Raw genomic sequence first — 17,597 nt, 5'->3', positions numbered from 1 at the left:
CTCCCTTTCCCCTAGCTCACCACAGGTTGTGGGGCTTGCCCTTCCCCTGTGAAAGAGTAACCATAAGTCTCCCCTTACTTACATTCTGTTTCCCATAGCCTCTGATGGGCCATAGGAAACAGAACAGCCAGAGCACCGTGTTCTTCAGCTATGTTCTTTTCCCTTCCCCAAAACAGCCTTAGCACACTCCCCCCACCCCCCCCACCCCCGGCTCCCCGCCACAGATTGGGAGAGGGGGCAGCATAGAGCTGTACTTTGGCCAGGAAGGTGCCCTGCAAACCAGTGTTGATATTCTCTGAGAGCTATTACTTCCCCTTTTTAAACAATCCTGCTCTCCTGATTGGAGTGAATCCTTAAGAATAGACATTAGAATTGTGTGCAGAACTTTGCAGGTCTGTACAGTTCAATGGTATAATAATAATACTTATTACTAATATAGCACTTCTATTTTCAGTGTGCTGTACAAACACACACAACTTTATCCTTACAATAGCCCTGTTAGGTAAGGTAATAAATATTGTTATGCTAATTTTTTAATGGGGAAACGGAGACATGCAGAAGTTAAATGATTTGTCCAAGGTCACAAATCAAAGTAAAATCAGAGCCAGGATTATAATTCAGGAATTCCTGGCTCCTAGCCCTTCTCATTCCGCTGGAGCATACTACCTTACAAATCCCATGAATCTGCCACAGTTTAAAAAGAACCACACTGTACATGCACTGCTGGATTTAGGTCCCGATTTGGAAGCCAAAAACATTGAACAGTTTTTAGGAAAAAGAGGCATTTCAGTTTGAGCTGTGTTGATTCACTCGGCAGACATTCAAGGTGCTGTTGCTCGGAGGAAAGTGTATTTATTAAGAGAGAGAATTCCTCTAAAATGCAGTTTTTCTGTGATTGCTGTTGTGTGTGAAAGGCTTTATGCATAAACTAGATATTCCCAGTTATTTAAATACACATGTCATAAGTATTCGTAACCTTTGCAATTTTAAACATTTAAATGACTACTGGCAGAATATTATTTGAAAATAGTTTGCCTGCAATTTTGAATGTTGAATTAAATAATATTTGCTTTATTCTATTTCCCCCCCCACCCAAAAAAAAAAATCAGGTAGAGTCGTCATGGAATATCAGGAAACTGAGTGCAACTTTGTGCTGGCTCGAGGTAAGGTGAATTTCAAGAACTTTCGTGTTGGTGGTTAAAATACCATTATTACTGTATGTTATGTTCTGCTCATTCATAACTATAGATGTTTTGAATGTTTTAAATTTCCTTTTGCTGTATGTAGTTATTTTAATTAATTACATGTTGTAACTTCCAAAACTGACTACAGAATTATTTAAAGTGGATCTTTTAGGAAGTGCAGTAGACGTTTCCAGGCTAAGCTTATTGTAAGTGAGATATTTTTGGACTACACAGATATCTGGTAAAGTTTTGATATCATTGTCACCACCGTGGAGCAAACTGTAATATCCATTAGGTGGAACACTGATGTATATAAAGACGAGCAGTATAGAAAAAGTAAAACAAATACTTTGGCAAGGTGTCTGCATCTGATAAGTAAGCCGGAACAAAATCAGGTGCTTTCTCTTGCTCACATGGAGTGGACTGACACTCTGAAGAAGCATTAAATATATCATTCTTACCACATAAACTTTTTTCCTTAAATTAATAAAGTTTACTTATCTGGTTGGATGTGGTTTGTGGTATGTCAGTAAGGATATTATAGTAAAGCTATGGTCTGACTAAACTAGGATTTTTCCTGCTGTTATGAAAAAATAGTAGTTTCTTTACCAGCTTGATACTGTAATATAGTAAAATATTTGTCAAGTAGGCATATTAAATGCAACCAAATTTGTAGCACTAGAAAATAATAGTATAAAACTCCAGCTGTTTGAACAAAAGCCAGAGATAATCTTCCTATTTCACTGGCTGAGAGCAGCATTGGATGGTAAGACAGCTGCTGTCAATCAGAATGTTTGAAAAGTATCTTAAAAATTAACTACAAAAACTGGCAAGTGGCTTTATTTTACTGGGCAATTAGTTTTAGAAAGGATTATTCTAATTGTTATCTTTTTCACACTGAGCTCTCTCACACACAAGCATATTACCTGTTTGAAGGGATACTGACCATGTATTACTTTAAAATAGTTGTGTAGTTCTATCTTCATGTTTCTCTGATTAAATTTTTTGATTTAAAATGGTTTTAAGGCATTAAACTTTATTTCTGTCAAAGAAGGTAATCATGGCATGGGAAAATGGAAGTAAGAACAAATATAATAAAGAGTACACACAAATTGCAGTATCATGCAAATTTGCTTTAATGACTAGAAGTCCCTTTTTTAATGAATGACTGATGGACAATCAAGATAAAAACATATGGATGAAACGCATTTGTTTTGCTAGAAAATTCTCTCATCCTGAGCACCAGCTGACAGAAAACACAAGATATGAATGTCAAATGTTGTTGTGATACTCAAGTACAAAATCATTATGGATCACTGGGTTTGCAAATTACTAAGGGGCGGATTAATAACTTTACTTTATGACAACACACATATGTCTTTATAAAGTTTTTATATATAACAAAAACGTTTAAATATTAAATCAAATAAATGTATACTCTTTAAAGAAAGACATGATAGAAGCTAGTGTATTATGTAAGGCGATGCACTATAAAAGGGTACTGTCAGAATTGACAGGCCAAGTTATATCTATTTAAAATATTCATATTTTACTTCATCCTGCTTCTGTGATTCCTAAAAACTGGTTTATACCAGCAAACAAGGATTGTAGCACATTTTAAACTGAAACTGTTCTTCTGGGTGATATTATAATAAAAAACCCATAGTAAGGAGTTTCTCCACAATTGTAAGGGCATAAAACTGATGCTGTGTGTCCATTCCACTCTTGTGTGGGGGAATCTTGTAAATTTTAATAATCTGCCTAAACACAAAAATGAGAAAAGCAGAATGAAGAGACTGTCAAAACACATCTGGGCCTACTAGCTCTGACAATGCCCTGTGAATTTAATTTGCTTTTGTAATATTTTTGATGTTGTTAAATTAGTACGTTCTTCACATTTTGAAGTGTGAATAATTCATAATGTATTTTTATAATCAGAGTCCCGTGTACTACACGGCACAATGGGACCAAACTGCACCGATGGTTAAATTCTGCTCAAGCAACTTCTAAATTCTGAGGCAACAACCTCTAAATTCTATAGCAACACTAATTTATTTCATCACTGTGCTATATTCTTCATTTCCCTCTTCCCATCTCCACACAAACACACACAGCTGTGGGTCTGATTTTAAAAAACAAATTCAGGTTAAATTTGTTTCAATATGTTTTACAGTGTTTGCTTTCGAGGATGGTATTTTTTTCCTTGTGCTCTTTTGGAAGCCCAGTTCGGTGCACTGAAACTCAGCTCTTGCAGTGTTTTCTTGATAGCCCAGCTATCTTTGCCATGTGTGGGCAGGGACTGTCATTTATTAGGTGTTTGTACAGTGCCTAGCACAATGGGGAGGTCTAATCTGGCTGTGCCTTTTAGGCACTATGGCAATATAAATGTTATATAATAATAATAATTTGTATCAGGGAAGTCAGACACTTGTAGCCTGCTTCAGCTGCTCATCTCTGCAGCTCAATCGGTCTTGACTGTTGCACTGTTTTCCAGGCTTCATAGCTTACACCAGTCTGCACTTTTGGCTTCCTCTTTGGGCTGTAATTGGACTGTAATTCTGGCTCCCCAGTCTTCTGCCACCAGGCATCAAACAACAGTGCAGGGAGTATGCACTGTAATCCATTTAACTTCTCGTTGTGGGGAAGGATGGGAAGCAAGCAGCAACTGCAGCCTGGTTGCAGACAGAAGACAAAATGTTAGGCTCTTGGCTGCAGCAAAACAGCAAATTTCATGACCGAAATAGTGAATTTCATGGCATCTTGAAAAATATCCCAAATTCCATAGTTGCAGAATTGCAGAATCCACATGCCCCTCATTGAGTTTACATCTTTCAGAGCTATTGTTTCAGAGTGTCTGCAGACGTGAGCAGTGGATGCTTACAGTGATTTATCCTTGGTTCATGTTTTCAACCATGCTTTTTTTTAACTCCTGTGAACCTTACATAGCCAGTACAGCCAAGACTGAGTGAACTGAATTCTATTCCATTTTGTGCATCTTTCAGTAGAATTGTTCCCTGAGTTTCTGTTACACTTGTATAAAGCAGTAGGTGTGACTGAGGGGCTTATCTGGCCTGTGGAACCTTTATTTCTGGTGAAGATAAAGAGGATAGAAGGAACCCAGCTTAACTGTCTGAGCCAAGACTCTGTTTGTAGGGTTGGCAATTAAAAAAAAAAATAGGGCCTAATCTTGCAAACACTTCCAGTGGTGCACTACTCATGATAGCAAACACTATTCAGTAGTAAGAGTTTGCAGGGTTTGGACATTTAGTTTTGTAGTTTTTAACATTTCAATGCCATGTGTGTTACTGTGTAACACTGTAGTTAGGCGCAACTGATGAAGTTGTAAATGCAGTGGCAGTCTTAACTCTTGACTTTTTCACAATCATAGCTTATTGTAATGAAGAGGTTTTCTTATGGGTGTGCATTTACCGTACAACGTAGCAATTCTTGCCTCAGCCACAGTCAGCAGTAGACTTTACACCCAGGAAATTCAGTCATCTGGCACCAAGCTGTTAATAACAGTGACCAGGTCTATATTACAGACTTACATTGGTATAACTACATTGCTCAGGGGTGTGAAAAATCCATCCTGCATCCTGCCATCAAAGCTTCGTCGGTTAACTATGCCGCTGGAGGAGCTGTAAGGGCTTGTCTTCATGTACAGTGCTAATCTGTTATGCAAACCATGTAGAAGCAGCGTGTTTTCATCAATCTGTAAACAATATTGCCCGAGATATAGTTTGTTTGAATGGACTGTCATTTTGCTGTGCATGAAATATGCACAATTTATGACTGTAACGTTAATGACTAACAATATATAAATAATTAAAATATGTATCAATAAACTTAAAATGAAAAAAGTTTGCTATGTTCATATAATATGAACCAAGTGCTGAGTGGTTAGCAATAGTGGTTTTTATTAATTTTAATCAATTGCAAATTCAGGATGAAAAAGGGTGGTTTTTTTTGAAATTCATAAATGGAAAGTTTTATCTTTGAAGAGTGAAAGATGGAAAGGAAATCACTCTTGAGAGAATCTTTAATAACTCACTAATGCCTCTGGCCTAAGTAAATTAGAGGTCTTCTTCCCTCATAAAGGAGGACAATGAGCTGCCTTCCCAGGGGAGATATATTTATCTCTATCTTCCGTATTCATAACTTTGCTAAAAGGCAAAGGCATATGTCATTTTTAGAGTTCTTGTGTGTGTACACGTGGATTCTGTTATCATATGTTTTTAATTTTTATTTATTCTTAAAAGGCTTTTTATAGCTCTCTTTAATATACATAATGTTAAGGGACAGACATTGCCGTAATGTAAAGAATGACAAAGACTTCAGTTAAATGTTTTATTGTAATGTGCTCTGAATTCAATATTTTTCAATTAAAAGCCAATAAATTTGTCAGACTTTTATAATTGTACCATGCAAGTTGAAAGTGCTGGGTCTTGTTTCTGTTTAAAATTAACCTATTGTTTCCATAACTGTTAAAACTATAGACCTTTTTGTGTGTGTAGCTATAATGTCTTTTAAAAAAAATAAATTACTATGTGCTTTTTTTATTCAAGTAAATTAATTATACAATTTCATTGATTCACTCAGAGTTTCACTAGTATTCCTGAGGTCCTGGTATCCTTTGGAAGAAGAGTTTTATGTTATCCACTCTACAGACATTTCAGATTAGTGACACGAGCCTTCAGTGATACAGTCATGATATTGCAACTAGGTGAGATACTTAATTTTTTACTATATGTGTTAATTAGCCATATACAGTGAAGTTTGACGTACTATATATTTATTTATATGGGGGATGAAGGGGTCTTGTCTACCCAGAGCATTAGTACACACCAGCCAGGGTGTAAATTCTAGTGTACACCAACGTGTCATGCACTAACTGTCCGTGTGGATCTTGCTGACACGCACTAAAAGTTCCTTAATGCATGTTGTACTAATGTATTGTTTTATCAGTCACCCAGAAAGGGCTGAAATAACAGCTTCATGATGTGGAAAGCATCAAAATAATGCAGTATGCATCATAAAATGTTTTTTTATCACTTTCAAAGTCATAATTATATATTAGGGGGGAAGGAAGACATCTATAAGCTTGTATTTTAGTGCACTGCCTCTGCCTTTACCTACGCAAAATCAGACAGTGTTAAATAACCAAATAGTGCTGTGTAAACAAAACATATAGTGGTGGGATGCCATATGGACAAAACCATTCCTTTTGACCCGAATCCAGTAAAACACTTAAGCACGTGCTTAACTTTCGACAAGTGAGCAGTCTGATTTACTTCATGCTCAATTGTGGCCTTTTCCTAAATGATGATAGACAAAGCTATAATATATAGTATATAGCATAGTATAATAATATATTTGGAATTTAAAGTTGAATAAAATATTTTGGCAAGGAATTTCATTGCAGCTGTGATAGTGTCTGATGTAAAAAGAAAAGGAGTACTTGTGGCACCTTAGAGACTAACCAATTTATTTGAGCATGAGCTTTCGTGAGCAGTTTATTGATAACACACAAAATGCATCGCCCAAGGTCTGAGACTCTGTGTACTAGATATACACCAGTGGTTCTCAATGTACTGGTGACCCCTTTCACATAGCAAGTGTCTGAGTGTGACCCCCCCTTATAAATTAAAAACACTTTTTAATATATTTAACACTATTATAAATGCTGGAGGTGAAGCGGGGTTTGGGGTGGAGGCTGGCAGCTCGCGACCCCCCCATGTAATAACCTCGCGACCCCCTGAGGGGTCCTGACCACCACTTTGAGAACCCCTGATGTACACTTTCCAAAGGCACTTAACAGAGCATAACCCAGTGAATGTTAAGGAACAGCTCCTAGGAAACCAGTCCTTTCTACTCATTAAAAATAGTTTGTCAGATTTGCCACAAACAATTATTCAGTCATTAAATGAATTGTTAACCAGTTTTTCAGAAATTATTGCTTTTCCAAAATATTATTCAATTGATGTAATAGAAAAATGTATGTAAAAAGAGAAGAACTGCCAGGAAAACAGCTGGACAGGTAGCTCATGAAGGAAAACTGTGAGTGAATTTGTTTTAAATATGTAGAGTTCACTCTCAACATTCACAGTATTGAATTTTGTTCAAATGTTCATTTGCATTAATTCATGTTAACATATATATGTTTGGCATAGAGATACACTGAGTTTTTTAGTATACTTCTCTCTGCTTAAATATTCTTGAGATTTTGTCTCTTAGAATTTGATGACTGTATTGGTGCAAACACAAGGGGTTGGTGACATCTTTTATTGTCCTCATATATTCAGTTTCATGCTATCCTTTAAGAGGGAGACAATAAAGTTCAGTTTATTTCTTTAGATGCAAACTCATTTTGCTGCTTGCAGGTATGTGGAAAAAATATACAGAATTGTCTTTGGGGAAAGAGCTTAATTTACTTGATTTGATGCCGTAGAGTGGAAAAAAATCAGATTGAGGAAATAAAAACTAGCTGAATGAATTGTATAGTCTCCTGTTACTTTATAAATGTTTTATTTTCAATGCATGAGCCACTGAGCCTGTGAAAAAGTTAGATTACAGTGACTTTATTTCTGTTACATCAAATGATTGATGTAGATTTAGGCCCGAATTATACCCTCCTACACACAACCTCATAGGAGAGGAAAAAGTCCTTCTGAAACTCCATGAGTTTAAAATTGTGGGATTTCTGCTGCAGGCAGTCACAGCAGTGAACTCCTGCAGAGTCCAACAATCTGAGCAAATGCGTTGGCTCTTATGGCACTTATTGTGTTTAATATAATGAAATCTCATAAATATTTATAAGATCATTGTTTTCAATTGTCTTACAGATGTGGGATCTTTTTATATATTTATTTTAAAATCTGTCCCACTAACTTTTAAGCAATCAGAAAACATCTCTTCAATAAAAGCAGTTTATTAACTGCTCAATATAGTGTAATACCGTTAACTTTACAAATAAACTAAATTGTTACAGGTTAATATTTTCATTTATTTAAGACACCTTAAAGTGAATTCCATTTACCATGCTTAGACTTGTTTCTGTGATCATTGTATGACTTGGAAAAATTTTGGTTCAGCAAATCCCTATGATGAAGCAAAGAAAATCTTTAGTTCACAAATGTTTACACTAATCTTGTGCACATTCTTAAACACTTATCATTACTTTCTGAATAGATTGTTTCCTTCTTCAACCTTGATTTGAGTCTTTGCACTGTGCAAAACAATTGAAATTCCCCATGCTTGGTACTTGGTAATCAAGTTGATATTCAGTCCTGTGTTTCCAAACTACAGAATAAAGTTAACTGCAGTAAATGACTTGAAGAAAAGGAATTTTGGGCAAAAACAGTGGCATGGTCTTCATAGGCCATGAAATCTTAGACTTGAGTAAAGAACTGATGTTAGTAAAGGCCAAAACCAAATGTCCTTGGATAGAACTTAGCATTGTGAATTTCATGGTGATGGGCTAGTAAATGAGTTACACTTTCTAGAATAGCTACATTAAGGTTTGAATATTATTTTTATGTACCTCTTATTTCTTCTTTGAGTATAGTCCCTATAGATGTGCGTGCCTCTGTGCACTCTTGATCGGAGACTGTAAAGTAATATCCACCTGCACAGAACAGTGCCTCGTGCTCTGAATGAGGGCACATCAGGAGGTGTGAGCACACCACCACTCAGTTCCTTCTCAGTTGCCTGCAGCTCAAGACAGAGTTCTGCTGTCTGCTATATTCGCCTTAACTTGTGAATTCCCTACTCCCATGGGTCCCTTTCATGAAGAACATCCTAGGGAATGTACATTGTAGGCCCAAAGATTGACTATCACTGAGTTCCCTTCCCTTATCCCCTTCCTCAGTGGAGTTATTGGAACTTATGGGGCCCTACAGTAACCAACTCTATTGGGGGCCTAAGAGAAAGCACCAGCACCCATTGGTACCATGTCCCCTACCGGCATCTCTAGACTGTCCTGTGCTATGTCACACTTCGGTACCACACACTTCTCTGGTTTGGATGATGTAAAGGAGGAACAAAAATCTCAGGTGGAAGAGATTTTACTCCCGTCTGTGTAATACTCTCCATCTCTGGTTAAGGTAGTAATGCCACCACTGCCCTCCCACGCTGATGATTTTAAGACCTTCCAGGACCACAGGAAAAGGCAAGCAGACTCGCTTCAGATCCTGCTGGGGGAAGTGCGAAAGTCTAAGCATTCCCTCGTCAGTATCCTGAACGTCAGTCCCCATGGAAAGATTGCCATCATCTCAGTGAGGTGAAGGGGGAGCTGGCAGTGCTCATGGTGAGTCCATGATGTATCACCTTCTACAAAGACAAGGTTATATTACATCTCTATCCTTGCTTCCTTCCAAAGGTCTCCTTGGAACATAACATTAACCAGGAGATTCGCTATCATTTTTCTATTCAAAACCTCATGCCTTTTGAGGAGAATCAGACCTTCATTCACTGAGTGTTAGGAGGGCCCTTGCTTTCTATGTGGATAGGACTAAATCATTCAGGCCTCTCCAAGACTATTTGTATCAATTGCAGATAGGTTGAAGGGCCAGCTGATTTCCGCACAGACTAAGTGGGTTTCGGGTTGCATCATCACCTGCTATTAAAATGCCAACATGCATCCCACCGCACAGAGCAACAGTGTATTCTAAAACTCAGTCCACATTGCCAGGGCTACCCAAGGACATTCCCGTAGCAGAAATTGGCAGGACTGCTACTTGGTCTTCTCTCTATACCTTTGACAAACATTTTGCCATCTTACCTGTTTGTAGAGATACCACCACCTTTGGTGATGCAGGCTTTTGAACTATCCTGGATTTACCCACCTCTTCGATGGGTTACTCATTGGGAGTCTCCTATGGTGGAGCACCCACAGGGACATATACTTGAAAAAGGAGGAGAGATTACTTACCTCATAGTAACTTGAGTTCTTTGAGATGTTTTTTACCTGTGGATGTTCCACCTCCCACCCTCCTTTTGCTCTACTGCAGAGGTAGGCTTCAAGGTCAAGAAGGAATTGAGAGACACTCCTTATATGTCCTTGTCAGAGCATGAGGCACTGTTCTGCACACCCGTGGGTCTGCAGACACTACTTTGCAGTCTATGATAGAGAGCACAGATCAGAGTTCAGGAACCTACTTAGGGCACTCATTCTCTGAGGAAAGAATAGACTGAAATACCTTAATTAACATGCTCTGGAGGAAGTTGTATTTACCTGGCGGGTTGCTGTAATGAATGGACTTGGGTATGGATAGGAGAACAGGCTCCAACAAGTCCCCTTTTCTCTCCCCAAAAATGCAAAAGCAAAGTGGGTTTGTGGGACAAGAAAGCTGTTAGAAATAAAGTATATTGGAGGTGACAGGCAAGAAATGAACATACAAAGCAATTTTTTTTCTTTCAAACTGGAGGAAACTCTGTTGTAGTCTGGAGTGCAACTAAAAGCAAAACATCCAAGGAAGGAGAACAGACACAAACACCCACCAGTGGGAAAAAATATTAATAGGTTAATTTAAGGTGAGATATTTTAATTGAGTTTCTTCTTTGAGTGGAGAACCCATAGGTACACTACATCATGATGTGCATCTGCTTGTTCACGCTTGATTGGCGATTTTTGCCAGCCATGTCTGTGGGGTCTGCCTTTGCGCCTTGCAAATTCTCATGTTCTGGTACAAGAATATATAGGCAGGGTGGGACTTGCTATCACACTCCAGTTCCTTTTCAACCATCTGTGGCTGGAAACAGAGCAATGCGGTGTCAGTTAGCTAGCTACACAGCTTGCTACCTCTTCCCCTTAAACTTTTATTTGCTTGGTATTTTCTTTATTTTATGGTTTTTTTTAGAGTTTGTGCTTTTTTGGGATGGGATTTCTTTCTTCCCTTTGTCATTTGCCTGATCTGAGCCTTTGGGTTTTTTTCTGTCTTGGGCCTTTATCTGTGTCAGATAGTCAAGCTGCCTCGGCTGCCTGGGAGGACTCACATCCCTTTCAAATGTAAAGGTATGTCTACACTGGCAAGTTTCTGCGCCACAAGTTATACCACTTTTATTAAAATGCTGGAATTAAACCGCTGTTGCGTGTCCACACTCTGCTCTTTGTGAGACTGGAGTGCATCTACATTAGCAGCTCTTGCAACACAAAGACAGCAGTGCGTTATGGTAGCTATCCCACTGTGCAACTGGCCGCAGGATGCTTTGGGAAGGGTTTGCAATGCACACACACACACATGCCTGCCTCTGTGTTCAAGGGCACGAACATTCCACATTAATGATTTGCTTTGTGTCCCGAAGCAGATCAACACAGCACGCAATGGCTGTCAGAAACTGTGCTTTGAAAGGGGAGGGACGCATGTCTCCAGGGCAACTGAGTTCAAAACAATGAGCAGAGCAATCACTTGAGGCATTATGGGACAGCTCCAGAGGCCAATTACAGCACAGAGAGCAATCAAGTGTCTACACTGGCAATAGAGCGCTGGAGCCTCTGCGCAAATAGCCTGATGACTCTCATCATGGTGGTTCTTTTGCAGTGATGCAACTGAGGAGTTTCTGCACACAGAGTGGCTTGGCAGTGTGTACATGTCTGCAGTTTGAGCGCAAAAAGCTGCTTTACTGCGCAGAAACTTGCCAGTGTAGACAAGACTTTAGATCTGTTCAGTGTTTAAAAGCAGCTCTAAGAAATTGAGGGAGGACAGACTTAAATGCCTATTGGTTGAGTGAGTGGTGTCTGAGACCCATAGGGTACAGTTCACCCCCCTGTACCTTGGACCCGGTTGCTTACAGACCCCTGGTGACCATGTCTTTTGCAATGGTAAGCAGAGACCCTGAGGGCCCTTCAGAACCATCCAGGCCCTCAAAGAAGAAAAGGCTACATTCTTCAGGACAGGCTAAGAGAAGGGGAAAGTTACCCCTTGTTTTGGATCTCAGGAGACCTTGCATCCTGGTTCTGCCGAGGCTCCCATCATTTCTGGTGCTGAAACCAGAGCACCGGCTAAGAAAACCATGCTTCATACTGAAAAGCGATCAGGTAAACAACTTAAAACAGCACTAGCATCAAAGCCACAAGGTCTCTAGAGCCAGGCCAAAATCATTGTCAGTGCCATATTCTGTAACCAGATGAGAAGGGCACACCACTTGTCCTTCAGTACCCACTCCAGTACCGCTCAACATAAGAACTCTTGAGGCTTCCTATTGAGAGTCCCCGGTACCATCCAAGCTGCTATTCAGTGATGATCTTTGAATCCTGGAAGGACCTGAAATGATTTTACAAACTATTCAACGTTTTCATCTTTCATTGAACACCTGCCTCACAATCAGAGGGAACAATTTCATGCCCCCATAAGAGAAGGGCAGACAATTGCCAAGATATCTCTTCAGGCCTCTCTCAGTGCCGCTGATACAGCTGCACATTCCATGGGTATGGCAGTAATCATGCCCCAAGCTTCTTGGCTGCCTCTGGCCTCCCCTATGAGGTACAAAGTACTATCAAGGACCTTCTCTTTGAGGGGCCCACGTTATACAGTGACTCTTCATATTCTTATGCTCCCAGGCAACACTACAATCTTTGGGTATCTATAGACCCCAGACAAGGAGAAAATACAGTAGATTGCAGATGCCTCAATGTCTTGCTTATGCCACTGCCAGCCCTGAACTGTCAGCTGAACTGTCACTCATGTGCAGTCACACAGTGTATTCCTCCTTTTTCTTTTTGCCAATGTAAACAGTATGCGACTTGAAAGACTGTTGGATGAAAATGAAATCCGTGACCACATCCATTGTGCCTTAACTAAACAGAGTAGAACTGTAACAAACCATATTTCCCCTTTCTCATCCCTTAGTGTACTGGACGGATCCTGACTTTGTGAAATCATTGCAGCAATGTATAAAGTGGGTATGAAATGAAAATTCCCTTTCTATCTCGTGTACAAGAACACTAGACAATGCTATGGAATCATTAACTTGATGTGCTGTTTGCTGCAGCTGGGGACCACTTAGAAAAGCAACCAAACCCCCATGAATATCTGTGAAGTAGAATCAAGGGCTATGGGGGCATTAGAGAGAGAATCTCAAACCCAGTTTGTCCCCCCTCTTTTATGTGTTGTGAGAACTTTTAAAACCTGTTTTATACTCTTTTTTTTTTGTTGTTGTTAACTGCAAACTGGTCTGATTGGCAGTTTGACAGCTAAACAAGGTTTTCACTTACATTGTCATTTTTTTAAGAAAATGGGTCTGCTTCTTTGCAATTCAGAATAGTCTGTCTTGACAGATATTAAGGATGATAAAGTTTAGAAGTTATAGTTCAGCCCCATGCTTGTGCATCTTAATTTTTATCTGATTCTCTCTCTAGTGTTCTGTTTGACTAATTCCCTTCCAGTGCAGCATATCTCCAGCTACTCCACACCTGCCACTTACACCCTGTTGTACAACTTCTCCTTCCTTGTTCCCCTCCCCTCTGCATAGACACACTCAGGCTGTTCTGTGCAGAGGTACTTCTCTGTTAAAATCTTGTGGTTGGACAGCAGGGGGAGTTCTGAGTTGATCTCGTATAGATCTTAATTTTTTATTTATTTAATTTGATTTTATTTAATTTATTTTATTTTTATTGTATAAATTTTATTTATATTTATTAAAATTTATTTTATACATTTTATTTATTTTTATTTATTTTATTTATTAAGAGTGTAACCTCGCCAAGTTAAGATTAAATAATCTAGGAGGCGCTCACCCTAGCAGAGGGGCTGGTAGACTCCCTCTGCACACTTTATTTTTTTATTAGCCATACTTGTTTTCACTGGCTAATAAAACTATATTTTAAAAGTGTTCTCACTTACACTTAAGCCTCAGTGGTTTTGAGACTTTTGAAAAAAGGGTGCAAGGAAGTGCTAAGTAATTAGGAAATGTTTGTAGCTAAACATCTGCTTTGCAGAAATGGTGACATAGGAAAGAAAAATGAAGCAGAACAGGTCTCTTCTGCTTGTGAAATAAGAAAATGTATTTCTGCTGCCAAATGTACATCTTTCAGAGATTTATCCCATGTTTTTAAAAATGGGATTTTTTTTTAGTTATTAGGAATGTATGATGAGTTCTTTTTTATCTCAGACATTTGAGCTGCCAACCAGTTTGTCACTAACAGCAGCAGGAAACAGTAATGAATTCTAAGACTCCGATCCTGCCATTAACTGTAAATGGGCACACTTCCATTGACTTCAGTAAGGCTCCGTGTATGCAAAGGAGCCCAATGGACGAGAACTTGTGCAATTGGGACCTAAATCTCTCCTCCCTTTATTTTGTTTTTTTAAATGAGGGGAAATGGGAGAATTCCAATCAAATGATTGAGGCACTAACTCAGCATAAAAAGGTAGTAAGATTGCTCCAAACCTGCCATAGATATAAGTTGTTGCAATGAAATGTTTATTAAGATGTCAAGTGTAAGACTGTAACGTTTTAGTTTTCATTTATTTATTTTTCAAAAAGCATCAATGTTTTTTCCAGGTAAAAGTGCTGTTTTGAAGTGTCTGTTGGACATTCACAAGATTTTTCGAGAAAATGACCCTGCCTACATCCTTAATGATCTGTACATTACGGACTATTGTATTTGGATTCAAAAAACCAAGTAAGTTTTAAATCAGTTGCTATTCTGAGGGAGTTTTTAGCATATTGTATCCAGGAACAAGTGTTGATAATTTGTAAACTCCTCAAAATGGAAAAAAAATCCTTCCTTAAAATCATAAATGGAAATCTGTTCAATCTTTCACTTATTAAACTTACCTAACATGCTATTCATGCAAGACAAAAGAAGGCTTTTTATTTTTTTAATAATGTTGATAGTAGTAGAAGGATGGAAGGTTTGCTTTTAAAGAAAAATATAAATTCTGTTTGGTTGCAGACTGCTAATACATAAGGGAGATGCAGCTTCATGGGAGTGTTCATGTAACTGCACAGAAATCAAGAAGCTTTTCCAAGGAATTAAAATGATTAAAAAACATTCATGTAATATTTGAAAAAAGTTTATGGCAACTCACAAATCCTGAATTGGATGTCTTGAGCTAACAACACACATACAATATTTCATCTGCACAGAACAACTGACTGACTTAGGCATTTTACATTTACTGCTTGTACTAATTGGTTTCAGCACCTAGAAAGAGGATTGTAGCACAGATCCAGCTGAATAAGTGCAGTTTCCACAGGTTTCTTCCTGGGGTAGAGAGGAAGCAGTGATGGGACAAAGCTGCCCTGGTTCACCTGGTCCTCCACCTGTCAGTGCAGTGCTTTGCTACCAAAAGCCCCTACTCCAAGCAGCAGTGTAGGGTACAGGTGCCTCAGTAGCTCCAGAATGCCTTGGTACAGTCATGGTTGTAAAATGTACTGTATGTGGATGTGTTAAAACTGCTCTGTGAATATCTTGCTGCTGAAGGCATGGTAATTGATATACAGTATAATATAATATCACCCTGATATGGCTTGATGGTCTGTAAGCAGCCTCTAAATCTTAGTCTATAATTTAACAGAGAGGTTCACAGGAAATTGTGAATCCTGTAAATCAACCAATCACAAAAAACAGATTATTTTGGGTGACATGGCCAAGAAAATTTCAGAGCAAGTATTGGGGCAGGAAGGGAAATATGAAAGAATTTTTTATTTTATATAAAATATGGATCCAACTTAAATAGGCTAATATTAAGTAATGGCACATCTCTGAGTTCTGAGGGTGTTTTTTTCTTTTCTTTTTTATTAAAACAGATGTGGTTTGATATCATCAGAATGTCTCAATGAATAATAGCCCTACAATTCACAACTGCCTGTTACTAAATGCTGTGTATTACTTGATTGTTTATTCATTTGCTCTTTAGTATATTTTTAAATTATTAATTTTGCTACCACTATGAAGAGTGGGAAAAAATCTATTACGGTATAAAAGACCGTTTAATCCCAGTATATCAAAATACTGCCAATTCAATCAGTTTTCACTTCTTTGATTAGGCCAGTTTAGGCCAGTAGCCTAAAGAGAGCCATTGGAGAATTCAGAAGCAGACTGAAGCTTTAGTAGAGAAAGTACAGTAAATGAAGACAGAGGTCTTTTCATGCATCTTTCACGAAGAAATGAGTCCTAGGAGAGAAGCATTGCTGCTGTCCACGTCAGTAAATATAACATCGAGCAAGCCAGTCATCGAACTTAGCCTTTTTCAAATGCAGTGGAGGAAAATGTAGGGTAGATATAAGGGACTGATAGATTAATACATTTACTGCAAGACACATACATTAGGTACCAGTTAAGCAGAACTGACATCCTCTGGAAAGAGGCAATTAAGCTATCTTACTGTCATCATGATATGGCACAATAGTTGCCTGTCATTAGGAGAGCAAGAGACAGAGGAACTGCAGAATCAATCTCCTATTTTTAGGCCCCAAATCAGGAAAGCATTTAATCATGTGCTTATGTCCTTTTCTATTCAGGATAACACTGAACCGTATGCTTGAAATTAAGCACATGCTTAAGTGCTGGCCTGAACAGAGATCTTTTCTTGAATCAGAGCCTTAATGTTTTCCGCTAATAAATGTTGCAGGAAATTGTTAGGTTCACATATGATTTCAAATAATATATAGGGGAATCAAAAATAGGCATTGGCTGGTCTGCTAACAATGGGGGGGCTGCACATCCTAATAGAATGATCACATGAGCCCACTCTACTCTCATGCATGATCATGTAACAACCCTGTGGCAGCTGCTGCAATTGCTTACATTGTAAGGGGATATGTGCGGGTTGTGGTGGGGATATTTTGGTATTTATAGCTATCTTTAATGAAATGTTTCGTTCTTTTTGAAATCAGTTGATGATACTATCTACTTTTGGTCTTCATTTTATTGTTTTGTCATACCTGTTCTTTGCTCCCCTGAACACGCGACTAAAATGCATTGTCTCCTTCTTCCCTGGGTGTTCCTCTGCTCTTGTGGCTGGCAGCATCAGCTGCACTGAGGGTTCAAAGTCTCTGAAGGCAGGTCCTGTTTTCCTGCCTCAGATTTGTACGCAACTCGTAATAGAGGCTGAGCCCTTTTTGTTTCCCTCTGCTTTTATAGGTGTCCTGGCTCCTTTTTGCCATGAAACACTTGGATACTTGTGAAAGCAGAGGCACCTCCATTAGTTCTCCATGGGTCTGCACCAGCAGACAGCCGTCTGGGAGCCCCTGGTTTAGGACAATTTTATATATTCGTGCACTTTCAAATCCTAGACGAGAAGAGTGTACTGGAATGCTGATTACACAAGGCTTCCAGTTTAAGGCCTTCTCCACAGTATAGCTGTGTATTTGTAACCAGTTATTAACAGACTTATATGACCAAGTCAGAACAAACAGTTTGAATGAATCCACAATGCAGCTTTTCTGATTCAGAGCTGGAGATAAATG

General features: G+C 38.7%; 1 protein-coding gene across 2 annotated transcripts in view; it reads left to right on the top strand.

The window, feature by feature from the left end:
- SHQ1 (SHQ1, H/ACA ribonucleoprotein assembly factor) overlaps window positions 1–17,597 on the top strand; it is a 100,841-nt gene that overhangs the window by 43,078 nt on the left and 40,166 nt on the right. For both annotated transcript variants that reach the window (XM_048858623.2, XM_048858624.2), the window contains exons 9-11: window positions 1,110–1,163; window positions 5,784–5,907; window positions 14,685–14,805. In XM_048858623.2, coding sequence (XP_048714580.2) covers window positions 1,110–1,163; window positions 5,784–5,907; window positions 14,685–14,805 — 299 coding nt within the window. The remainder of the gene's footprint in view (window positions 1–1,109; window positions 1,164–5,783; window positions 5,908–14,684; window positions 14,806–17,597) is intronic.

The sequence above is a fragment of the Caretta caretta genome, chromosome 7 (genome assembly GCF_965140235.1).
Source record: "Caretta caretta isolate rCarCar2 chromosome 7, rCarCar1.hap1, whole genome shotgun sequence".
NCBI classification, from domain to species: Eukaryota; Metazoa; Chordata; order Testudines; family Cheloniidae; genus Caretta; species Caretta caretta.
Note: the sequence above shows the minus strand (reverse complement) of the source record. Positions and strands in the feature narration are given on the sequence as shown.